The 26532-nt window shown below is 48.3% G+C and overlaps 1 protein-coding gene across 1 annotated transcript in view; it reads left to right on the forward strand.

Annotated features, from left to right (window-relative positions):
• Positions 1-26532, forward strand: part of LOC138520547 (E3 ubiquitin-protein ligase TRIM39-like) — a 127801-nt gene that overhangs the window by 15598 nt on the left and 85671 nt on the right. The window contains exons 4-5 of the mRNA XM_069632890.1: positions 21139-21161; positions 25455-25558. Coding sequence (XP_069488991.1) covers positions 21139-21161; positions 25455-25558 — 127 coding nt within the window. The remainder of the gene's footprint in view (positions 1-21138; positions 21162-25454; positions 25559-26532) is intronic.

Here is a 26532-nt window from a genome sequence, read left to right on the forward strand (position 1 = left end):
AGGTCAACGTCGGTGGTTATATTCCTGCTGATTTGAAAAATGGGCCGTATAGCAATTACGTATCCAATAAGACGTTTCGGCGGGCAGTGAAGGCTACCTTCATCTGGACCTGCGGATGTCGCTCTGAACAGAGAAGAGGGGGAAAGTAGAAAAAAGCTCCAATGGTCAGGGTGACCAAGGAGAGGGCCCGTGCCAAATTAGCACAGGTACTGTATGGAACCGTGGTTCCAAAATGCTGGTGCCTCCATGGGGTCCCGGAACCAGTCGAGCAGAGGATGAGTTAGAGACCCGATGTATCAAAGCTGGGAGGCTACAGACATGTTGTGATTCATGTCAGGATCCGGTGTGTGCGTCAATCAGTCAAGCCTTGTACTTGCAGGTTAGTGGATCGTTCCAAAGAAGAAATCAAAGTGTAGCTGGAGATCCCGTCTTCAAGCAGCGTGTGGAATGAAGCCGTCGCTGTGGAGAAATCTCAAAGATGCGCGCCGGTCCGCATCCCGTGTTGCAAGTGATTAAAAGACAGACAGAGGAGTTGATCTCACAAAAGAGCGGGGAACACACGCACCGCTTACACCAATGCTGAAAAAGAAATAACAAGCGTTAATGGCCCGAACACCAATAAACACATGCAATCTCACTAGAGAGCGGAACAAGTACCTTGTTATTGTCTTGCTAAGGACAGGATTCGCAAACCTAAAGAAACCATGGGTAATGAGTACTGGATAGACAGAAGAACCCCTAATACCACCCCACTCCCAGTCAGGGTTCAATTCTTACCCCCAAAATGTAGGTCAAAGCCGAACCAAAAGGTAACAACGACGGGAGAAAATAACAAACGGGAAGGTTAGTGTAGGATACTACCCCGGGCGGCACGAGGGACGCACTGGTGACAAGATGGTGCACTGATCAGCAGAGCGTTCAATGTGCACTAGAATTTCCAAGGGTTGAGCGGTTCGTTACTGGAGAAAGTTCACTATACGGATGTTAAACAATAGCATGAAGAAAGGTAATCCAAAGTTGCTGGCAGTTGCAAGGCGTTATGGTACAGGTAGTTCGGGAGCACTGGTATGAGGGAGCCGGGTGATAGAGAGCAGAAATACAATTTGTTCCCAGAAATAACTCAGATAGCTTACCGCAGCATGAAGAGTTAAAGTTGCATAAGGACAGTGAAGCGCTGAAGGTGTCAAAAGGCGATGCTGCCCTACTGCAGTATGCCGCAAGGTACGGGAAGCAGAGTTTGGAGGGAAGCGGGCTGGAGTAGGAGAGGAGTTCCACACCGGTAAGCGTCGTAATGGAATCGGAGAGATATAGCAGGTCAAGGCAGTCCGAGGTCATATAGCAGAAAGGCAAAACTTTAGCAGAATCGAGAGGCAAGGTCAGGTCCAAAAACGAAGCAGGAGTCAAAAGCCGGATATCCACAAGTAAGTCTCAAGCAAGGACGAAAAGTAGTTCGTCGGAGGAACGGAATGGCACAACTTCAATTAGAAGCACTGGAGCACAGGAAGGGATGACTATTTAACTTCCTGGGAGGGCGGAGACAGAACGTGGACAGGCCGTCGTAGCGTACGCTGGTTCCTCACGTGACTCGGGAGGAATGTCTTTGTTGTCAATCTCCATGGCAACCTCCATTTACTCCACATGAAAGGGCTGCCAGACCGAATCTTGCCGCAGGATTGTTGTCCGTTCTTGGGTGATTTCCGAGGTCGCTGCGTGGCCACAGACCTGCGCGTGACATCATAGCATTCCATTCCAGTTGGGTCAAGTGGAGAGAGAAGGGGAGGACGATATCTGGTAGTGACCGGGGGAATTATGGGGGGAAGCAATTACCATACTGAATGTGTACGCACCTCCACCATTACAACCGGACTTACTTAACAAGATACAGGCGATATTGGCAACACATGGTGCAAATGTAACCATAGTGAGAGGTGACTTTACTGACGTCCTTCACGGACGAATAGATGTCCTCAGATGGGGGAACTCCCGGGCGGGAGACGCGCACCAAACTGGCGACCTTTGTGGAGGCAACAGGATTACGGGATGTCTGGAGAGGGTTACACTCCGGTAAAAGACAGTTCTTGTACTATTGCTGAGCACACGACTCAATGTCTCACTTAGACTACTTTTTGGTACAATGTACCACCACCGGAAGGGTATTGGAAGCGGAATACCTGACAAGAGGGATATCGGATTATGCCCCGCTGTATATTACGATAAGAGGGGAGGGACTGCAGGGGAAAGGGGAGTGTGGACTAAACACATACCACCTAGGGATTGAGACAATACGGGAGGAGATGAAAGACTGTACAGGGAAATACTTTGAATTGAATGAGGGCACAGTGAAGAGTGGCTGCACACTTTGGGAAGTATAACACAGTAGTAGTAGTAGAAAGAAAGGAAAAGCTGGAGACACTAGAAGAAGAAGAGGTGGCTAGGACAGAAAAGAGGCACGTAGACGAACAAGCAATAGAATCTAAAATAGAGATGCTAAAAGTTGCTGGGCAATACAAAGAAGTGGTGACAGATGAGGCAAAAAAGGCATGCTGGGCCATGAAAGCCAGAGTGTATGAACTCGGGTCCAAAGGTGAAAGGATGCTTGCATGGTTGGAGAAACGGGAGGAGGAGTCCAGATGGGTTAAGGGCATCGGGAATGAGGAGGGAACAATCTACACGGAAGGGGAAGAAATAGTAGACAACTTCGCACATTTTTTACCAGGGGCTATACAGTGCGGTCCCAGGGCCTACAGAGATCCTACAGAGATTGAAATTGGGAGATACTTAGATGGGGTAAACCTGCCACAGGTAGCTGAACAAACGCAACCAGTAATGGATATTGATATAACGATGGAGGAAGTACAAGAGGTAATTAAGAGCTTAAATTCGGGGAAACCCCAGGACCAAATGGAATCCCGAATGAATTTTGGAAATAAATCAGAGACAAGGTGGTCAAGCCAATGTGGGACATGTTCATGGAAAGCTGTGCACAAGGCACACTCTGACGTGAGAACGGCTACAATAGTGATAATACACAAAAAAGGTAAACCCACCGATAAATGTGCCTCGTACCGTCCCATATCTTTGTTGAATGGAGAGGCAAAGGTCCTAGCCAAGATACTAGCAACATGGCTAGTAGGGGTAATAAGCAAGCTAATGAACTCGGGTCAATGTGGTTTTGTTCCAGGAAGAGCAAAAGGATGAACCTGAGAAGGGCACATTACACTTTAGTATTATCTGACTCATTGGAGGGTCCCCAGGCAATAATGGCACTAGAGAAGGCCTTTGGTTTGGTGCAATAGGCCTGGGCCCCAACTACTAAATGCACAACCACTCGCGAAAGTTAGAGTGAATGGGCACATATCCCGTATCTTCCCGCTCCAGAGGGGCATGAGACAAGGATGTCCACTGTCGCTGCTGCTATCCTTCATAGCGATCGAACCACTAGCTGAGTGCATTAGAGCGGATCCTACAATTCAAGGGTTCTGATGGCCCAGGAACTGGGAAGATAAAATCTCTCTATATGCAGACGATCTTCTGATATATCTGAGGGATCCCAGAAGAACGGGCCCAAGGGTAATGGATACCATACGGGAGTTCGGAATTTACTCCAGTCTGGAGAGTTAACTGGGAGAAATCAGTCATAATACCAGTACAGCAGGGAAAAGATGCAGTCCCTGAGGAATGACCCCTCGGGGTGGAGCAAGGGGGATTTAAGTAGCTGGGTATAACCGTGCAAAAGGAAGAACATGTGTTTCTTAAAAATAATCTAGAACCAATAAATCGCAGACTACAAGAAGACGCTGAACATTGGTCTAACCTACCTATAACACTGCTCGGAAGGGTCAATTTATTAAATATGATGGCACTGCCCAGACTGCTATATATCTTGCAGAACACTTCGGTGAAAACACCCGAGATACAGTTCACAAGGATCGAAGCTATAATTAGAGGATTATTATGGGGTGACAAGAATCCATGAATAGCACTGCGGAGGCTCTCAAAAGCGGTATATGAAGGAGGGGTAGGACTGCCGGATATATGGAAATACTACTGGGCGGCCCATCTGCTGGTAGCAAAGGAGTGGGTATTTGTTGGGGAAATCTAGCTCACAGAAGACTGAAACTGTCGCGAATGGAAGGCTGAACCACCTTACAGATACTGTACGGAAGCCAGGGCGAAGGGTACTCTCCCCCCAGCAGGATCGAGATTGGTGCAGATCAGGAAGGAAGTCACACACGCAATGGGATGGAAGGGGAAAGCTACCTGACAGTCCCCACTGTGGGAAAATCCCAATATTAGATATAAAAGCTAGGTAGGCAGCCACATTGGGTGGAAAAGGAAATATGCAGACTGGGAGATATAGTGGATAATAGAGATTAATCCATTCCAACAATGCAGGAAAAATATGGACTGGGCCCGGAAGAATTCTTCAAATACATGAGACTAAAACACGCTGTAGAAGCTCAATTTGGAGGGGAATTGGACTTCCCCAAACACCCCCTCCTCACCCGGAGATTAATCTATTCACAGAGAAAATAGAGGGAAAGGGATAACAACACTATATCAAGTCATAAATAACCCCCCCCCATGTCACACCTGAAAGGGAGATGGGAAAGAGACCCAAGAACCCAGGAGGAGGAAAAATGGATAGAAGCGCGAGTGGCTTCAAGAGAGGGGAATGTATCATCCAGGATGAGGCTCATGCAATACAACATTCTGCACAGAGTATACCATTCCCGAGGGAGGCTGAGAGGCTTAAAAAGCTTCTTCTTGTGTAGGCCATTAGTTGTGGTTGTGGCTGGAGGGGCAGTAGCAGTTGTAGCAGCAGCAGAAGTAGCTGGGGAAGGAGAAAGTGGCAGAGGAAAGCACGTTGCTGGCAGAATCCACAGAGGTGGGAGGAAAGAAAGGACACAAGGATTATTCCAGTTAGTAGTCCTGAGTTGGTCCTTTTCCCCCAAAGCCTGGATTGCAGAGGTTGCGCAGCGGGAAGCTTAAGATTTGAAAGCTTTACCCCATGTGAACCTTATTTTAGAGATTTCACAGCAAGAAGCATCCAGCACACCATGCCTGGAGGCTGGCATGCTCCAGGGGGTCATGGTGAGCTGAACTCCATGCCTCTGGGGTGGGACCGAAGGCAGCTTGCTGAGGGAAGTATGCCGAGCCGAGAACACCACTGTAGTAGAAGTCCAGCAGCCTGTGTCAGTGGCCCAAGAGGCCGGTGAGTGTTTCTGCGCATTCTCAAGCCTTCAGGCATTGTCAGGCAGGCAATTGGAACCAGTTTCTTTCACTTGCGAGGGAGTGAAATTGACTGAAGCTGACCGGAGCGTGTCAGACAATGGAGTGCAACAATTGTAGCACTCGTGTATAGACGAATACGCTGTGGAAGGAGGTTTTGAACATTATAAATGATTAAAAAACAGCTTTAACAAAATTAATAAGGGTTGCGTGTGCCTAAAAGTGATTTTAACACGAAGACCAAGCCTGAGTAAAGTCACAATAACAGTGTATCCTGTGAAACCGGGTATTAAACCTCAATATTGTGACCCAAAGAAAACAAGCATTACAATAAGCCAAGAGTTGGACAAGCATTGCCCTCAGCAAAATGAAGCTAAAGTAAAGGTTTCTTTGAGAATAACTGTTGTTAGCAGAGGAAAAGAGGCTAGTATAACATCTTTAAAGGTAGAGCTTGTAAATGAATGACTATGGTGTGAAAGGAACAGCAACTAGTCATGAACTAACATTGTCAAAGCCAATAGAGGTTGCATTGAAAGTACTTGGTTTGTGGCTTAACAAAAAGACAAGAGTGGTTGAAAAGTGGCCCTATAAGAAAGTTGATGTTCAGGAGATAAAGAGACATTGCTTGCGGTAGGGGAGGCATGGTATCACAAGTATGACACTGACACAATGCGTACAATTTGTAAAACCTTTATTGAAATGTTTACTGTTGGAGAAACTCCAATTCTGCCTTATAATGAAGATGGGAGTAGTCTCGACCATCAAATAATTAATACCGTAGTCCTAGTGGAGTCTGTCAAATCAAAATGACCTATGTTAACAAAACCTAATGCCTGCCCTATTCTTTGTATAAAAGTGTAAAAAGGAAAAATGTATGCGAAAGGAAAATCAATGTTCAAATAAGTAAGTGTGGTTGAACAAGCTCTCCTCCTCATATTAAACCTCCCAGAATAAGGCTGTCCCTGTAGGCAGGATGACACACTCTGGCGCAGCTTCTATAAAAATAAACAGTTCACCACGTGGATCGAGGCCCGCCTGATCTTCCACGTTTAAGTCTCTTTTCTTTGACTTCAAAACAAGATTACATCCAAAACAGTTCACAAAGGTCCCCCTCTGCCGAGCTCAGAACTCACAAAAAATAAAGATCAACACAAAGAAGTAAGGGGCTCCTTTCCCCAAGCTTGTCTCACTTTGGGTCTCCCTCTGTCGGGCTCGGACCCGTCTAAATAAGTAATTCAACACGAACAAGCAAGGAGGCTCCCTTCCCCAAGCATATCTCACTTCGGGTTTCCCTCTGTCTGGCTCGGACCCCTTTTCAGAATGTCTCTTCAATGCAAGCAAGTCGAAGACATTAGATTGTGCGATGGATTTAACTATGACCTTCACAGGACCACTTCGACTAAATGTCACTTGGAGTTCTCTTCTTTATTTCCCCTTTGCTGATCATACGCTTATGTTTCAAACAGTTCACTTGTAACAGAGACTTTCGACTGGGCTACTTCCTTTCATCTGACCACTCCGTTACATAGTATCGCTGTCTTTGCAGCTACTTGTTCACTTTAAAGTTCATTCAGAGGTCTGCCTTTCCTCACGTTTCATTCACACGCATGCAGCCTCCACTTGCGATAAATGTTGCTACTTCAAAAACCTCTTAACACACACCGGTATTTCAGATCGCTTTCCTAACACACCGGCTGTGTGTTTCTGTTCTGGATTTTTACAATTTTCAGTTCATGAGTCCAGGTTAGTACTACAGGCTTGACCTCGCCTCCGCAACTCGTCCGTTCACCCAGGATGGTCTCTGGTGGCCTCGTAACACAATGCAATCTTCACTTGTGGGATCTGGCCTTCTCCACGTGTCATCCGCGGCCTGTTGGAGGCAACAACCTCTGGTAAGGAACTCTTGGGGTTTCCGTCCCGCTGCTTCCGTCCCTCGGTCCGTCGTTCTGCTCCAGTAGGCTTAACTTCTTCCCAGAAGTCCTGCTCGTACTCGTGTTCCGCCTTGCTCAGAGTGTGTCTCTGGGTGCTGCCTTTTATTTGTATGAGGAGAGCTAATCGGTATCAGGTGTATGCATTTAGCATTGAGTACCTGACTTTGCCTGACCCTATTAGCGGGACATGTCCAGTGTGTGTAAGTGGATGTTGTTACTGTCAGCCACCCTCAGCACAGTGTTTTTGTAAAAAGGGGGAAGGCGGGTTGAGACCTCAGAGCATCCTAAAACATAGGATGGTTTGGAAGTAGAAGTCCTGGTATAAAGTGACCCAGGCAGAAGTGGAAGTGGAGGCCCTGGTATAAAGTGACCCAGGCAGAAGTGGAAGTGGAAGTCCTGGTATAAAGTGACCCAGGTGGAAGTGGAAGTCCTGTTATAAAGTGACCCAGGTGGAAGTGGAAGTGCTGGTATAAAGTGACCCAGGCAGAAGTGGAAGTGGAAGTCCTGGTATAACGTGACCCAGGCAGAAGTGGAAGTGGAAGTCCTGGTATAAAGTGACCCAGGCGGAAGTGGAATTGGAAGTCCTGGTATAACGTGACACAGGCAGAAGTGGAAGTGGAAGTCCTGGTATAAAGTGACCCAGGCGGAAGTGGAAGTCCTGGTATAAAGTGACCCAGGCGGAAGTGGAAGTGCTGGTATAAAGTGACCCAGGCAGAAGTGGAAGTGGAAGTCCTGGTATAAAGTGACCCAGGCAGAAGTGGAAGTGGAAGTCCTGGTATAAAGTGACCCAGGCAGAAGTGGAATTGGAAGTCCTGGTATAACGTGACCCAGGCAGAAGCGGAAGTGGAAGTCCTGGTATAAAGTGACCCAGGCGGAAGTGGAAGTGCTGGTATAAAGTGACCCAGGCAGAAGTGGAAGTGGAAGTCCTGGTATAAAGTGACCCAGGCAGAAGTGGAATTGGAAGTCCTGGTATAACGTGACCCAGGCAGACGTGGAAGTGGAAGTCCTGTTATAAAGTGACCCAGGCAGAAGTGGAAGTCCTGGTATAAAGTGACCCAGGCGGAAGTGGAAGTGCTGGTATAAAGTGACCCAGGCAGACGTGGAAGTGGAAGTCCTGGTATAACGGGACCCAGGCAGAAGTGGAAGTGGAAGTCCTGGTATAACGTGACCCAGGAAGAAGTGGAATTGGAAGTCCTGGTATAAAGTGACCCAGGCAGAAGTGGAATTGGAAGTCCTGGTATAAGGTGACCCAGGCAGAAGTGGAAGTGGAGGCCCTGGTATAAAGTGACCCAGACAGAAGTGGAAGTCCTGGTATAAAGTGACCCAGGCAGAAGTGGAAGTCCTGGTATAAAGTCACCCAGGCGGAAGTGGAAGTCCTGGTATAAAGTGACCCAGACAGAAGTAGAAGTGGAAGTCCTGGTATGAAGTGACCCAGGCAGAAGTGGAAGTGGAAGTCCTGGTATAAAGTGACACAGACATAAGTGGAAGTGGAAGTCCTGGTATAAAGGGACCCAGGCAGATGTGGAAGTGGAAGTCCTGGCATAAAGTGACCCAGGCAGAAGTGGAAGTCCTGGCATAAAGTGACCCAGGCAGAGGTGGAAGTGGAAGTCCTGGCATAAAGTGACCCAGGCAGAAGTGGAAGTCCTGGCATAAAGTGACCCAGGCAGAAGTGGAAGTGGAAGTCCTGGTATAAAGTGACCCAGGCAGAAGTGGAAGTCCTGGCATAAAGTGACCAAGGCAGAAGTGGAAGTCCTGGCATAAAGTGACCCAGGGAGAAGTGGAAATGGAGACCCTGGTATAAAGTGACCCAGACAGAAGTGGAAGTGGAAGTCCTGGTATAAAGTGACCCAGACAGAAGTGGAAGTGGAAGTCCTGGTATAAATTGACCCAGGCAGAAGTGGAATTGGAAGTCCTGGTATAAAGTGACCCAGGCAGAAGAGGAAATGGATGTCTGGTATAAAGTGACCCAGGCAGAAGTGGAATTGGAAGTCCTGGTATAAAGTGACCCAGGCAGAAGAGGAAATGGAAGTCTGGTATAAAGTGACCCAGGCAGAAGAGGAAGTGGAGACCCTGGTATAAAGTGACCCAGACAGAAGTGGAAGTCCTGGTATAAAGTGACCCAGACAGAAGTGGAAGTGGAAGTCCTGGTATAAAGTGACCCAGGCAGAAGAGGAAGTGGAGACCCTGGTATAAAGTGACCCAGACAGAAGTGGAAGTGGAAGTCCTGGTATAAAGTGACCCAGACAGAAGTGGAAGTGGAAGTCCTGGTATAAAGTGACCCAGACAGAAGTGGAAGAGGAAGTCCTGGTATAAAGTGACCCAGACAGAAGTGAAAGTGGAAGTCCTGGTATACCGTGACCCAGGCAAAAGTGGAAGTGGAAGTCCTGGTATAAAGTGACCCAGGCAGAAGTGGAAGTGGAAGTCCTGGTATAAAGTGACCCAGGCAGAAGTGGAAGTTAAAGTCCTGGTATAAAGTGACCCAGGCAGAAGTGGAAGTTAAAGTCCTGGTATAAAGTGACCCAGGCAGCCGTGGAAGTGGAAGTCCTGGTATAAAGTGACCCAGGCAGAAGTGGAACTTAAAGTCCTGGTATAAAGTGACCCAGGCAGCCGTGGAAGTGGAAGTCCTGGTATAAAGTGGCCCAGGCAGAAGTGGAAGTGGAAGTCCTGGTATAAAGTGGCCCAGGCAGAAGTGGAAGTCCTGGTATAAAGTGACCCAGGCAGAAGAGGAAGTGGAAGTCCTGGTATAAAGTGACCCAGGCAGACATGGAAGTGGAAGTCCTGGTATAAAGTGGCCTAGACAGAAGTTAAAGTCCTGGTATAAAGTGACCCAGGCAGAAGTGTAAGTGGGAGTCCTGGTATAAAGTGACCCAGGCAGATGTGGAAGTTGAAGTCCTGGTATAACGGGACCCAGGCAGAAGTGGAAGTGGAAGTCCTGGTATAACGGGACCCAGGCGGAAGTGGAAGTGCTGGTATAAAGTGACCCAGGCAGACGTGGAAGTGGAAGTCCTGGTATAACGGGACCCAGGCAGAAGTGGAAGTGGAAGTCCTGGTATAACGTGACCCAGGAAGAAGTGGAATTGGAAGTCCTGGTATAAAGTGACCCAGGCAGAAGTGGAATTGGAAGTCCTGGTATAAGGTGACCCAGGCAGAAGTGGAAGTGGAGGCCCTGGTATAAAGTGACCCAGACAGAAGTGGAAGTCCTGGTATAAAGTGACCCAGGCAGAAGTGGAAGTCCTGGTATAAAGTCACCCAGGCGGAAGTGGAAGTCCTGGTATAAAGTGACCCAGACAGAAGTAGAAGTGGAAGTCCTGGTATAAAGTGACCCAGGCAGAAGTGGAAGTGGAAGTCCTGGTATAAAGTGACACAGACATAAGTGGAAGTGGAAGTCCTGGTATAAAGGGACCCAGGCAGATGTGGAAGTGGAAGTCCTGGCATAAAGTGACCCAGGCAGAAGTGGAAGTCCTGGCATAAAGTGACCCAGGCAGAGGTGGAAGTGGAAGTCCTGGCATAAAGTGACCCAGGCAGAAGTGGAAGTCCTGGCATAAAGTGACCCAGGCAGAAGTGGAAGTGGAAGTCCTGGTATAAAGTGACCCAGGCAGAAGTGGAAGTCCTGGCATAAAGTGACCAAGGCAGAAGTGGAAGTCCTGGCATAAAGTGACCCAGGGAGAAGTGGAAGTGGAGACCCTGGTATAAAGTGACCCAGACAGAAGTGGAAGTGGAAGTCCTGGTATAAAGTGACCCAGACAGAAGTGGAAGTGGAAGTCCTGGTATAAATTGACCCAGGCAGAAGTGGAATTGGAAGTCCTGGTATAAAGTGACCCAGGCAGAAGAGGAAATGGATGTCTGGTATAAAGTGACCCAGGCAGAAGTGGAATTGGAAGTCCTGGTATAAAGTGACCCAGGCAGAAGAGGAAATGGAAGTCTGGTATAAAGTGACCCAGGCAGAAGAGGAAGTGGAGACCCTGGTATAAAGTGACCCAGACAGAAGTGGAAGTCCTGGTATAAAGTGACCCAGACAGAAGTGGAAGTGGAAGTCCTGGTATAAAGTGACCCAGGCAGAAGAGGAAGTGGAGACCCTGGTATAAAGTGACCCAGACAGAAGTGGAAGTGGAAGTCCTGGTATAAAGTGACCCAGACAGAAGTGGAAGTGGAAGTCCTGGTATAAAGTGACCCAGACAGAAGTGGAAGAGGAAGTCCTGGTATAAAGTGACCCAGACAGAAGTGAAAGTGGAAGTCCTGGTATAACGTGACCCAGGCAAAAGTGGAAGTGGAAGTCCTGGTATAAAGTGACCCAGGCAGAAGTGGAAGTGGAAGTCCTGGTATAAAGTGACCCAGGCAGAAGTGGAAGTTAAAGTCCTGGTATAAAGTGACCCAGGCAGAAGTGGAAGTTAAAGTCCTGGTATAAAGTGACCCAGGCAGCCGTGGAAGTGGAAGTCCTGGTATAAAGTGACCCAGGCAGAAGTGGAACTTAAAGTCCTGGTATAAAGTGACCCAGGCAGCCGTGGAAGTGGAAGTCCTGGTATAAAGTGGCCCAGGCAGAAGTGGAAGTGGAAGTCCTGGTATAAAGTGGCCCAGGCAGAAGTGGAAGTCCTGGTATAAAGTGACCCAGGCAGAAGAGGAAGTGGAAGTCCTGGTATAAAGTGACCCAGGCAGACATGGAAGTGGAAGTCCTGGTATAAAGTGGCCTAGACAGAAGTTAAAGTCCTGGTATAAAGTGACCCAGGCAGAAGTGGAAGTGGGAGTCCTGGTATAAAGTGACCCAGGCAGATGTGGAAGTTGAAATCCTGGTATAAAGTGACCCAGGCAGAAGTGGAAGTGGAAGTCCTGGTATAAAGTGACCCAGGCAGAAGTGGAAGTGGAAGTCCTGGTATAAAGTGACCCAGGCAGAAGTGGAAGTAGAAGTCCTGGTATAAAGTGACCCAGGCAGACATGGAAGTGGAAGTCCTGGTATAAAGTGGCCTAGACAGAAGTTAAAGTCCTGGTATAAAGTGACCCAGGCAGATGTGGAAGTGGAAGTCCTGGTATAAAGTGACCCAGGCAGAAGAGGAAGTGGAAGTCCTGGTATAAAGTGATCCAGGCAGACATGGAAGTGGAAGTCCTGGTATAAAGTGGCCCAGACAGAAGTAAAAGTCCTGGTATAAAGTGACCCAGGCAGATGTGGAAGTGGACGTCCTGGTATAAAGTGACCCAGGCAGAAGAGGAAGTGGAAGTCCTGGTATAAAGTGACCCAGGCAGACATGGAAGTGGAAGTCCTGGTATAAAGTGGCCTAGACAGAAGTTAAAATCCTGGTATAAAGTGACCCAGGCAGATGTGGAAGTGGAAGTCCTGGTATAAAGTGACCCAGGCAGAAGTAAAAGTCCTGGTATAAAGTGACCCAGGCAGAAGTGGAAGTGGAAGTCCTGGTATAAAGTGACCCAGGCAGACATGGAAGTGGAAGTCCTGGTATAAAGTGGCCTAGACAGAAGTTAAAGTCCTGGTATAAAGTGACCCAGGCAGATGTGGAAGTGGAAGTCCTGGTATAAGGTGACCCAGGCAGAAGTGGAAGTGGAAGTCCTGGTATAAAGTGACCCAGACAGAAGTGGAAGTGGAAGTCCTGGTATAAAGTGACCCAGGCAGAAGTGGAAGTGGAAGTCCTGGTATAAAGTGACCCAGGCAGACATGGAAGTGGAAGTCCTGGTATAAAGTGGCCTAGACAGAAGTTAAAGTCCTGGTATAAAGTGACCCAGGCAGAAGTGGAAGTGGGAGTCCTGGTATAAAGTGACCCAGGCAGATGTGGAAGTGGAAGTGGAAGTCCTGGTATAAAGTGACCCAGGCAGATGTGGAAGTGGAAGTCCTGGTATAAAGTGACCCAGGCAGACATGGAAGTGGAAGTCCTGGTATAAAGTGGCCTAGACAGAAGTGGAAGTGGAGGCCCTGGTATAAAGTGACCCAGGCAGACATGGAAGTGGAAGTCCTGGTATAAAGTGACCCAGGCAGAAGCGGAAGTGGAAGTCCTGGTATAAAGTGACCCAGGCAGACATGGAAGTGGAAGTCCTGGTATAAAGTGACCCAGGCAGACATGGAAGTGGAGGTCCTGGTATAAAGTGACCCAGGCAGATGTGGAAGTGGAAGTCCTGGTATAAAGTGACCCAGGCAGACATGGAAGTGGAAGTCCTGGTATAAAGTGGCCCAGGCAGAAGTGGAAGTCCTGGTATAAAGTGGCCTAGACAGAAGTTAAAGTCCTGGTATAAAGTGACCTAGGCAGAAGTGGAAGTGGGAGTCCTGGTATAAAGTGACCCAGGCAGATGTGGAAGTGGAAGTGGAAGTCCTGGTATAAAGTGACCCAGGCAGATGTGGAAGTGGAAGTCCTGGTATAAAGTGACCCAGGCAGACATGGAAGTGGACGTCCTGGTATAAAGTGGCCCAGGCAGAAGTGGAAGTCCTGCTATAAAGTGACCCAGACAGAAGTGGAAGTGGAGGCCCTGGTATAAAGTGACCCAGGCAGACATGGAAGTGGAAGTCCTGGTATAAAGTGACCCAGGCAGAAGAGGAAGTGGAAGTCCTGGTATAAAGTGACCCAGGCAGACATGGAAGTGGAAGTCCTGGTATAAAGTGACCCAGGCAGACATGGAAGTGGAGGTCCTGGTATAAAGTGACCCAGGCAGATGTGGAAGTGGAAGTCCTGGTATAAAGTGACCCAGGCAGACATGGAAGTGGAAGTCCTGGTATAAAGTGGCCCAGGCAGAAGTGGAAGTCCTGGTATAAAGTGGCCTAGACAGAAGTTAAAGTCCTGGTATAAAGTGACCTAGGCAGAAGTGGAAGTGGGAGTCCTGGTATAAAGTGACCCAGGCAGATGTGGAAGTGGAAGTGGAAGTCCTGGTATAAAGTGACCCAGGCAGATGTGGAAGTGGAAGTCCTGGTATAAAGTGACCCAGGCAGACATGGAAGTGGACGTCCTGGTATAAAGTGGCCCAGGCAGAAGTGGAAGTCCTGCTATAAAGTGACCCAGACAGAAGTGGAAGTGGAGGCCCTGGTATAAAGTGACCGCGGCAGACATGGAAGTGGAAGTCCTGGTATAAAGTGACCCAGGCAGAAGAGGAAGTGGAAGTCCTGGTATAAAGTGACCCAGGCAGACATGGGGCCTCATTACGACCCAGGCGGTAAGTTACCGCCTGGGCCGTGACTTTACCACCATGGCGTAAACTATGTTTACGCCATGGTGGTTGGCGGACTTACCGCCCCATTCCGACCTAGGCGGGGCGGTAAGTCCCCAATCCCCATTTACCCTTCCCCATTCCCATTTTTGCCCCATAGGGCATAATGGGAGTGGGGAAGGCGTTAATTACGCCACCGTAAATTACGGTGGCGTAATTAACTCCATGGTCCCTTAGCGCCATGGATTTTAACACCTGCTAAAAGCAGGTGTTAAAAGCACCATGGCGCTAAGGGACCTCGTACTCAGGCGGTAAGGGTCGGCGCTGTTAACGCTGCCGTAAACCCCTTACCGCCTGAGTCGTAATGAGGCCCATGGAAGTGGAAGTCCTGGTATAAAGTGACCCAGGCAGACATGGAAGTGGAGGTCCTGGTATAAAGTGACCCAGGCAGATGTGGAAGTGGAAGTCCTGGTATAAAGTGGCCCAGGCAGAAGTGGAGGTCCTGGTATAAAGTGACCCAGGCAGAAGAGGAAGTGGAAGTCCTGGTATAAAGTGCCCAGGCAGACATGGAAGTGGAAGTCCTGGTATAAAGTGGCCTAGACAGAAGTTAAAGTCCTGGTATAAAGTGACCCAGGCAGATGTGGAAGTGGAAGTCCTGGTATAAAGTGACCCAGGCAGAAGTAAAAGTCCTGGTATAAAGTGACCCAGGCAGAAGTGGAAGTGGAAGTCCTGGTATAAAGTGACCCAGGCAGACATGGAAGTGGAAGTCCTGGTATAAAGTGGCCTAGACAGAAGTTAAAGTCCTGGTATAAAGTGACCCAGGCAGATGTGGAAGTGGAAGTCCTGGTATAAGGTGACCCAGGCAGAAGTGGAAGTGGAAGTCCTGGTATAAAGTGACCCAGGCAGAAGAGGAAGTGGAAGTCCTGGTATAAAGTGACCCAGGCAGACATGGAAGTGGAAGTCCCGGTATAATGTGGCCTAGACAGAAGTTAAAGTCCTGGTATAAAGTGACCCAGGCAGAAGTGGAAGGGGGAGTCCTGGTATAAAGTGACCCAGGCAGATGTGGAAGTGGAAGTGGAAGTCCTGGTATAAAGTGACCCAGGCAGAAGTGGAAGTGGAAGTGGAAGTCCTGGTATAAGGTGACCCAGGCAGATGTGGAAGTGGAAGTCCTGGTATAAAGTGACCCAGACAGAAGTGGAAGTGGAAGTCCAGGTATAAAGTGACCCAGGCAGAAGAGGAAGTGGAAGTCCTGGTATAAAGTGACCCAGGCAGACATGGAAGTGGAAGTCCTGGTATAAAGTGGCCTAGACAGAAGTTAAAGTCCTGGTATAAAGTGACCCAGGCAGATGTGGAAGTGGAAGTCCTGGTATAAAGTGACCCAGGCAGAAGAGGAAGTGGAAGTCCTGGTATAAAGTGACCCAGGCAGACATGGAAGTGGAAGTCCTGGTATAAAGTGGCCTAGACAGAAGTTAAAGTCCTGGTATAAAGTGACCCAGGCAGATGTGGAAGTGGAAGTCCTGGTATAAAGTGACCCAGGCAGAAGTAAAAGTCCTGGTATAAAGTGACCCAGGCAGACATGGAAGTGGAAGTCCTGGTATAAAGTGGCCTAGACAGAAGTTAAAGTCCTGGTATAAAGTGACCCAGGCAGATGTGGAAGTGGAAGTCCTGGTATAAGGTGACCCAGGCAGAAGTGGAAGTGGAAGTCCTGGTATAAAGTGACCCAGGCAGAAGAGGAAGTGGAAGTCCTGGTATAAAGTGACCCAGGCAGACATGGAAGTGGAAGTCCTGGTATAAAGTGGCCTAGACCGAAGTTAAAGTCCTGGTATAAAGTGACCCAGGCAGAAGTGGAAGTGGGAGTCCTGGTATAAAGTGACCCAGGCAGATGTGGAAGTGGAAGTGGAAGTCCTGGTATAAAGTGAGCCAGGCAGATGTGGAAGTGGAAGTCCTGGTATAAAGTGACCCAGGCAGACATGGAAGTGGAAGTCCTGGTATAAAGTGGCCTAGACAGAAGTGGAAGTGGAGGCCCTGGTATAAAGTGACCCAGGCAGAAGTGGAAGTGGAAGTCCTGGTATAAAGTGACCCAGACAGAAGTGGAAGCGTTAGTCCTGGTATAAAGTGACCCAGGCAGACATGGAAGTGGAAGTCCTGGTATAAAGTGACCCAGGCAGACATGGAAGTGGAGGTCCTGGTATAAAGTGACCCAGGCAGATGTGGAAGTGGAAGTCCTGGTATAAAGTGACCCAGGCAGACATGGAAGTGGAAGTCCTGGTATAAAGTGGCCCAGCCAGAAGTGGAAGTCCTGCTATAAAGTGACCCAGACAGAAGTGGAAGTGGAAGTCCTGGTATAAAGTGACCCAGACAGAAGTGGAAGTGGAAGTCCTGGTATAAAGTGACCCAGACGGAAGTGGAAGTGGAAGTCCCGGTATAAAGTGACCCAGGCAGAAGAGGAAATGGAAGTCCTGGTATAAAGTGACCCAGGCAGACATGGAAGTGGAAGTCCTGGTATAAAGTGACCCAGGCAGAAGAGGAAGTGGAAGTCCTGGTATAAAGTGACCCAGGCAGACATGGAAGTGGAAGTCCTGGTATAAAGTGACCCAGGCAGATGTGGAAGTGGAAGTCCTGGTATAAAGTGACCCAGGCAGATATGGAAGTGGAAGTCCTGGTATAAAGTGGCCCAGGCAGAAGTGGAAGTGGAAGTCCTGGTATAAAGTGGCCCAGGCAGAAGTGGAAGTGGAAGTCCTGGTGTAAAGTGACCCAGGCAGAAGAGGAAGTGGAAGTCCTGGTATAAAGTGACCCAGGCAGAAGAGGAAGTGGAAGTCCTGGTATAAAGTGACCCAGACAGAAGATGACGTGGAAGTCCTGGTATGATGTGACCCAGGCAGAAGTGGAAGTGGAAGTCCTGGTATAAAGTGACCCAGGCAGAAGTGGAAGTGGAAGTCCTGGTATAAAGTGACCCAGGCAGAAGTGGAAGTGGAAGTCCTGGTATAAAGTGACCCAGGCAGAAGTGGAAGTGGAAGTCCTGGTATAAAGTGACCCAGACAGAAGTGGAAGTGGAAGTCCTGGTATAAAGTGACCCAGATAGAAGTGGAAGTGGAAGTCCTGGTATAAAGTGACCCAGGCAGAAGAGGAAGTGGAAGTCCTGGTATAAAGTGACCCAGGCAGAAGTGGAAGTGGAAGTCCTGGTATAAAGTGACCCAGGCAGAAGTGGAAGTCCTGGTATAAAGTGACCCAGACAGAAGTGGAAGTGGAAGTCCTGGTATAAAGTGACCCAGATAGAAGTGGAAGTGGAAGTCCTGGTATAAAGTGACACAGGCAGAAGAGGAAGTGGAAGTCCTGGTATAAAGTGACCCAGGCAGAAGTGGAAGTGGAAGTCCTGGTATAAAGTGACCCAGACAGAAGTGGAAGTGGAAGTCCTGGTATAAAGTGACCCATACAGAAGTGGAAGTGGAAGTCCCGGTATAAAGTGACCCAGGCAGAAGAGGAAATGGAAGTCCTGGTATAAAGTGACCCAGGCAGAAGTGGAATTGGAAGTCCTGGTATAAAGTGACCCAGGCAGAAGTAGAAGTGGAAGTCCTGGTATAAAGTGACCCAGGCAGAAGAGGAAGTGGAAGTCCTGGTATAAAGTGACCCAGGCAGAAGTGGAAGTGGAAGTCCTGGTATAAAGTGACCCAGGCAGAAGTGGAATTGGAAGTCCTGGTATAAAGTGACCCAGGCAGAAGTGGAATTGGAAGTCCTGGTATAAAGTGACCCAGGCAGAAGAGGAAATGGAAGTCCTGGTATAAAGTGACCCAGGCAGAAGAGGAAGTGGAGACCCTGGTATAAAGTGACCCAGACAGAGTGGAAGTCCTGGTATAAAGTGACCCAGACAGAAGTGGAAGTGGAAGTCCTGGTATAAAGTGACCCAGGCAGAAGAGGAAGTGGAGACCCTGGTATAAAGTGACCCAGGCAGAAGTGGAAGTGGAAGTCCTGGTATAAAGTGACCCAGGCAGAGGTGGAAGTGGAAGTCCTGGTATAAAGTGACCCAGGCAGAAGTGGAAGTGGAAGTCCTGGTATAAAGTGACCCAGACAGAAGTGGAAGTGGAAGTCCTGGTATAAAGTGACCCAGGCAGAAGTGGAAGTGGAAGTCCTGGTATAAAGTGACCCAGACAGAAGTGGAAGTGGAAGTCCTGGTATAAAGTGGCCCAGGCAGAAGTGGAAGTCCTGGTATAAAGTGACCCAGACAGAAGTTGAATGTACTGTGAAGGAAGCAGGTGGTGCTCACGGTGTTAGGAGAGAAACACTGTGGCTATATCCTGACAAAGAAGTGGTTGTGTTTAATGGTGCTGAGAGAGAAGCACTGTGATGAGATTTCAATTAAACTGTGTTTTGTGAATCAACTAAGTTGTGATGGAAAACATCCTAACCAAGAATCCCATTGGTACTGTTTAAGGAGCTTTGACTTGTGCATTTCCTGGAGGAAAATTATCTTTTATGTGTTGAACTGTGGAGTGTTGGAAGTTTTTCTTAACAAACTGACTTGGCCAAAAACTGTGTTGGAACTTTGTTTCAACCCTTGATTTTCTTGTTGTTTTGTGTTATTCAACGGAACTAACCTTGACTTAAAACCTGGGGAAGTGGAATTCGCTCAGGTTACAATCAAAGACTTGAATGTGTTGCTAATACAAGTATTGCCATATGTTTTCTTGTTTATGTTTATGTATAAGTCTGAGGGCCAGAAATGTTATTCTAGAGTGTTTGCCTTCCTTTATTTAGGCAGAGAAATCCCTGTTAGAGATGGGCAAGTGAGGCGTAGGTTTGCACTTTTGATTTAATAAAACAGCATTCTTTGAAAAATGATCTAAAAGTTGTCCGCCTCACATTTCTGGCCCATCACACTACCGAAACCAAACTGAGAACATACTCTGCTCCTCAAACCGGGGGTCAGGTTAGCAAGTGCTTTGATGCCCGAGTGTGGCCGTTAGCGCTCTACAAATCACACGCATAACATAAACTATCAAGAAAAAGAGAGGGGGAGAGAAAGATGGACAAGGGAAAGAGAGAGGTGGCAGAGAGAAAGGGGGGAATAGAGGGAGAGGGACAGATGGGGAAGGAGGGAGGGGAAAGAGAGGTGAAGGGGAATGGAGGGATTGTTAGGGAGGGACAGAAATGGACTGGTAGGGGAGGATGCGGGGGGGTGGAAGGGACAGGGAAGCAGAGGGATGGAGGGACACAGAGATGGAAGGAGAGAGAAAACTAGACAGCAATGACTCTGAGAGAGAGCGCACACCAGACTACACTAGTGCTAGGGATAAACCACACTGACAGAGAGAACCAGAGTGAGCACACCACACTGTCCATACAGAGAGAACCAAGAGAGTGCACTTCACAATACACCTCAGAAAGAGAGGGACAGCATGAAAGACCGCTCTCGCCCACTGATACACCACTGTGCAGAGAGTGGCACAATCACAGAGCTGGACAGGGAGAGAGTGAGAGAGAGAGAGAGAGAGAGGGAGAGAGAGAGAGAGAGAGAGAGAGAGAGAGCGGCACACCCACAGAGCTGTCAAAGGACAGAGAGCAAGATACGGCGATAGAGCCTGGAGAGAAAGAGACAGGGAATGATAGGGGGAGGCAGAGAGAGAGACACACAGATCGAGCGAGAGCGATGGGGAATGGGGTGAGAGAAAAACAGACAGCACTGATGGAGAGAGAGAGAGAAAGCCTGTACCACACCATGGATCTAGGGAGTAATTGTCACTGAGACAGCACACAGAGAGAGAGAGAGCGCTAGGTCAGCGAATGCTGCACTGTGACAGCTAGTCTAGTCCAATGCCCCAGTAATGCCCTCTAATGCTGAGTGCAGTATGTGCAGTCTCACATGTGTGCAGTTGTTGCCATTATACGCAAAGTGCAGCTTCAAACTCCTCTAATGCCAGTTAGTGCCTGGCATGCCTGTAAAGTCACTGTATGTCATGTTCATTCCCATGTGTGTAGGGGCTGCAGATGCAAAGTGCCACCTCAGCACCTCTCAGTAATGCCATCTAATCGCAGTTAATGCCTTGTATGTATGGCAAAGTCACTACATGTAAGTGCAGCCTCAAATACCCCAGTAATGTCCGGCTCTGTCCCCCCCCACCCCCACCTTTCATTCACAGTGGCTCTAGTTCCCAGCACAAACAATGTAGCTATGGCTCTGGCACCAACATTTGATCGCCAGTTATGGATGCCCCGCGCTTTCGCTGCAGGCTACTACTCTGCTTCCCAGACACCACGTTGGCGACATCAAGGTGATGTGTGGCAAGATGGAGCCTTGTGTCTTCTCTAGAACTTCAACAACCATTAGAAACCAGGACAAACAGCATGACTCCTTGTGCATCTCTATGACCCACACACACGCAAACACACACACAAACATGCACACACACACATTGAGCATCTACCTTCCTACACATGCACACTTGTGAACCTGCAACGCACACTGCACTGAGTACAGGGAACCATGTCCAAGCTGGCAGAGTGTGTCAGCAAAACCAGCAGCTCAGAAGAAACTGTTTAGAAACCCCAGGATATGGCTTTAAAGCGAGAGGACTGTAGGTCACCTTCAAGGTTTTGGGTGACGTTTTGCTTCCATTACTCAGAAACACCAGATAGGGTGTGGGTCTGTGTCTGATTTTGTGATCCGCAGCTTTGCATTGTTTGACCAGAAACGTCCCAGAAGGTTCAACTGATTCCTAGACTAGATAATGCAGCAACCTAACTCTTTCCTTGAATCACAGCTCAGGGTCTCTGTAAAATGGAAATCAACGTTTAGAACAATGTGGGATGACTATATATCTTGTCCTCTTTCTCTTTCTCTCTCTAGGATGTGAAGAGTGTCTTGAGCAGGTAAGTCTCCTCTTGCCTTGATGTGCCCTCAATGTGGACTCACTTTTATCCCAGTGGTTGTCCTCTGTTCCTCACATTTATTACACACTACAGACCCCGGCTCCATCTTAACTTCTGGGAGATTTAGCATTTCTATGTGTGATTTAAAAATATATATACCCCCTGTATGCTTGCTTCCCTGACTTGTATTAGCACTTAGCTAATTCCATCATCACTGATCCAAGGGAACTAGCAAAGATGGCTGACTTGTGGGTCTCTCACCGAGTTCACCACCGTGATCAGGGGACAGGTAAGGCCGGCCAACATTCTCCCTTCTTACAGGGCCTCAAAGTAGAAGTGGGTAACCCCTCGTGGCTGGGTCCAAAAAGAAGGATGGCACCACTAACCCAAAGGTGCGTGGTGGTTCCTCAGTAATTCCCAAGCTCCCTAGCACCTGCTGGGACTGTAGAAAAACTGACCATCCCAGAGGTCAGCCTAGCTGTCCTAAAAAGCCTGCTGAGCAGAGTGCCTAAAGCATGGCCTCTGGGCACTGGGAGACTTGCCCTTGTGCAGACATCCCAGAGATGTCTTCAGCTTTGCTTAATGTGGGAGGGTCAAGCCCCAGAAAGGGGACAGGGAGAGGGGTATTTCCCTCCAATACGTAGTATGTCTATTCCATTATAGTGCACAGCCACCCTACCACTGGAATCAGAGACACTACTTCCAGTGCCATTGACAGCACTTTCTTTGGGCCAGAGGTTCTAACAAATAGTCCTCTGCAGGCCACTAAGTTATCTAGTGCCCCCTTAAGACGTTCCCTGTCGCTAACATTTCCCTTCAGATAGTTAATGGGAAGTTAGCTCTCCCTGTTAGTGTCCATGAAAATGTCCCTGGCAGTTTTTTCCTGGGAATGACTTGGAAGAGAGAGGTATCTTTAAAGGCACCGCTCTCATCCCAGGAATTGTGAAATTAAATTCCACCCAACATTTCTATGGGTTTTTACCGGGCATTTTTCATCACTGATATGATTTTCACTGCTTCTTTCTGTAAAGGATGGGTGTAGGCCCATTAATATCCCTGTCCCCCCCCAGCCCGCCACCCTCTCCCCTACCAACCCCCACCTCAGTGAAAAATTGGCAGTAAACAAATACAATGAAAAGTATATGGCAAAAAGTGATCTCTGGCCCTCATTACGACCCTGGCGGAGTGGGTTTACGCCAGCGGTATTCGTGGCGGACCCGTCCGCCCTACTACGAGTTCCCGTAGCGCCATGGAGCCTTTCTCCGCCTGGTTTTTCCGGGCGGAGATATCCATGGTGCTACGGGACCTTGTTGTTAATTACGCCACCGTACTTTACGGAGGCGTAATTAACGCCTTCCCCACTCCCATTATACCCTATGGGGCAAAAATGGGAATGGGGAAGGGTAAAATGGGGATTGGGGATTTACCGCCCCGCCAAGGTCGGAATGGGGCGGAAAATCCGCCAACCCCCATGGCGGTATCGGCAGCTTTCCGCCGTGCTCCAAGGTGCATTTTGGACCGCGATTTCCGCCAGGGTCGTAATGAGGGCCTATGTCTTTTAATCACCTACTAAAATCTCACCTGTCCTAAAAGTCGTCTTGAAATAATCACCTACCGAAATCTCAACCTCATAAACTTACACTTAATTTACCAAAAAGTTGAACCCCCAAATCTCGCTATTAGTATTTAAACATAAAGATATGAAAGTGAAGCAATACAAACGGGGCAATCCTCCCTTTACCCCCCAATTCTATCAGAATGTAGATATCCCCGAGCCCTCCCTCTCCTCCTGGGCATCTCTCATTCAGAATGTATCATGTACAGATTCCTGAGCCCACCCTATCCTCCCTGGGGGGTCTCTCCTTCAAACCGTATCATGTAGAGATTCCTGAGCCCACCCTCTCCTCTGCAGGGGTCTCTCATTCAGAATGTATCAGAATATAGATATCCCTGAGCCCACCCTCTCATCACCGGGGGTCTCTCATTCAGAATGTATCAGCATGTAGATATCCCTGAGCCCACCCTCTCATCCCCGGGGGTCTCTCATTCAGAATGTATCAGCATGTAGAGATCCCTGTGCCCACTGTAAGAAAGGCCTGGTATCAAAGCAAGACAGACACAAGTGATCACAGTTCAATGGTGTTTATTAAACTGTAAAATGGGTGAGATATACGCCTTATCTAAACCTAATTCTAAGATGGGAGCAAGCTACGACCATCAAATGATAATAATACTGTCCAAGTGGAGTCTAGTCAAATATAAAAGGCCTATACTAAGAAACCTATTGCCAATCCTTACTGCTATGTTACAAACTATGTGTGGGATAATGTTCACAAGAAAGAAAGAAGTGTTTACAAAATAATAAGTCAGGATGTTATTGCCGGGGTCTCCCTTCCCCACGTTTTCTAGCACGGGGCAAGACGGGACTCGTGAGCGCAGCACACTCCTGGGCTTCTCCAGCCCAAGGTTACAGTTCCTTTTCTTTTTATATCAGGACCGTCTGTGTCCAAGACTCTTTCATGCAATGTCCCTGGCTTCATAGGGCCTGATGTATCACAAAACGACAAAACAAAGGTTCCTTCTATTTCTCTTTACGTCAGGCGATTACTCTTTACCCGTGGATCCCCCTCAGCCGGACTCCTATCCTTCTCACAACGTTAGCCTCCCTGAGTCGGGCTCAGACCAACCACTCACTGTGGACATCCCTCAGTCGGGTTCACATTTGCCATCACAATCTGCTGCATTTTCAATTACAATCTCTTTACTTGTAGTATCAGAGAGTCTCAATCTCTTTTTAAACATCCAGCTAGTTTAGGTCTCCCTCATCCGTGCTCAGACCTTCTAAAGCACTTGCCAACTTCACTCACATAGACTTCCGAAGGGCGATCACGTCTCGCTGGGTCGCTCTTAGTGTCTATAACAAGTGCGGGTTTCACACACCCACGGGTTGCCACAGCATTTCCCTCAGTCGGGCACAAACGCCTGTTTCACAATTCCCTCGGATACTTAAACATTTAACAACGTGTCAAAGACTTTCGATTGTACAAGGGATTTGGCTGGACCCTTGTATGACCACCTTGACACCTCACTTCGGCCTTCCCTATGGCCTCCTGGTACTTGTTGTTTCTATATCTTTTACGTTCAACACAGTCTTTGTTCAGGACAGATGGTAACAGCCCGAGGCCTCCGAATGAGTGCCCATGAGACGCCGGACCATTCTATCTCTGGTACCAAATCGATCACAAATGAGCTTTGTACCTTTAATCTTCTTAATGTTGCCACTGCAACTTTGAGCCTAACACAGTGAGGCCCCTTATCAGGTTCTTCCGACTCACCGGCTTTTGCTGCTGTAGTCAAGGACGGTACCACGATGGCAACCTCATCTCTCCGCCCTGGTAATCAGTGCGGGAGTGTTCCATATACCACTGACATCCGTCACACCATTCGCCAACTACGATTCCCAGCCTTATATTTCTTTTGTCAGAGGCTTTGCGGGTCTGGGTTGAAAAGGGCATGGGCAACTCCCTCCTTGATGTCCTTTCAGGTCTCGCCACCTTTCTCCTCCTTTTGACCTGCGTCCTGGAATCGCTGCTTCCTCATGCACTTGGCCTTGCTCAGAGTGTGTTCTCGTGCTCCGCCTTTTATTCCCATGGGGAACGGAAAAGGCAGTCAGGTGTGTGTAGTTATCGCCAATTGCCTGATTCTGCCTGACCCTTGTTTGGGACATGTCAGGTATACGTCTCTGATGTTAGTCCGTTGTCTTTCATGGTAATCGGTCTGTGAGAACATGTTTGTATCAAAAAAGGGGAGAGGTTGAGTTTATAGATATCCTACAGAGTAGGATGGGGAAAAGGTGTTATAAGGAAGGGGATACCGCATCTCACCCTTCAGTGTCCCACTTCCACTCCCCGAAGACCCCTCACCCATGTGATCCTCCCGCACCAGGAACTGGATCCGATAGCGATGGCCGTGTCCTGGCCACCTGGATGACAGATCTCTGGGGACTAATAAGTGAGACACCTTCAGGTTTCTCACACCATCCTCTCCTCCCTGGGGGTCTCTCATTCAGAGTGTATCAAAATGTAGACATTCACAAACCCACCCTGTCCTACCCAGGGATCTCTTATTCAAAATGTATCAGAATGTAGAGATCCCGAGCCCACCGTCTCCTCCTTCCATCTTTAGGAACGGGGTCTCTTTTTCCTCCCCCTTATCTCACCGTTTAGACCCCCTTTACTCTTACTTGTCACTGGAGGCCGAGGGTTATATACAGCATCTTTCTATAATTCTCAGGTGCAGTGAAGTGAAGGCTCTGAAGCCCCAGGAAGATGACTCTGGAATGGAGACGCCGCTGCTGAGCATCAGACGCCATGCCCAGCTGCTCGCAGAATTAAAAGGTAGATATGAGTCCAGGCCCACCCGAGAGGTGATGCTGATCGGGAAGGCTTTTCCAATCATCGCAACACACTTATTTAATTGAAATACATGTAAATATGCACAGCTCAATGAAAAACCAATATGTTGGCATTCTTGTACTTGTATCGCGCACAGGTAGATAGCAAGCAATGGAGAGTGTCACAATGGTCGAGTCCAGGAGCCGAGAGCCGCATCCCCTGAATGCTATTACCTGCTGCACCGAGTGTTTAGAGGAATTCCTTATATAGCAAGGTCTTCCGGTTTTTTTGTAAACTGCAGGCATAATGGTGCTGTGCGGAGGTGGGTTAGGGTCGTGTGCCACAGTGCTGGCGCATAATGGGTGATCTTTCTCTTCCTGTTTCTTTTGCTTGTGGGCATTTATTTATTTCCAGTCTTGCAAAGATGTGGCATCTGGAATTGCCCTGGCTTCCTAATTTGACCAGTTCCTTGGCTAGGTACAGGTGTGGCTGTGTTACCACAGCCTTGTATGTAATAAAGGCTATTTTAAAGATGTTTTGGGCCGTTAGAAAGGTTGGGGGAAATGCAGTCAAACTGTTTGATGCCGATGATATGTGTGGTGCGAGGGTTGAGGGGAAAGGTCAGAGAGGAGTACGTTTCCACTTCCAGGTGGCCTAGAACTGCGGACTACTGCAGGCCTGAAACCCGAGGCTGGCCAGAAAGATTTGATTGTGTGCAGTCCTGTTAGTTGCTACCAAGCCGTCTGGGCATTTTTGTCACTTGGGGATAGCTTTGGCAATAACTCTTTGAGGTCCATGCCAGTTAGCCATGATTGGATGAGTGTTTGATTGGATGAGCCATGATTGGATGAGTGATTGATTGGATGAGTGATTGATTGGATGAGTGTTTGATTGGATGAGTGTTTGATTGGATGAGTAGTTGATTGGTGGGGTTCCCGAGAGGTAAAAACATGTTTTTTGAGGGGTCGATTATAAGA

Source organism: Ambystoma mexicanum, chromosome 13 (assembly GCF_040938575.1).
Source record: "Ambystoma mexicanum isolate Mex_15411 chromosome 13, UKY_AmexF1_1, whole genome shotgun sequence".
NCBI lineage: Eukaryota > Metazoa > Chordata > Amphibia > Caudata > Ambystomatidae > Ambystoma > Ambystoma mexicanum.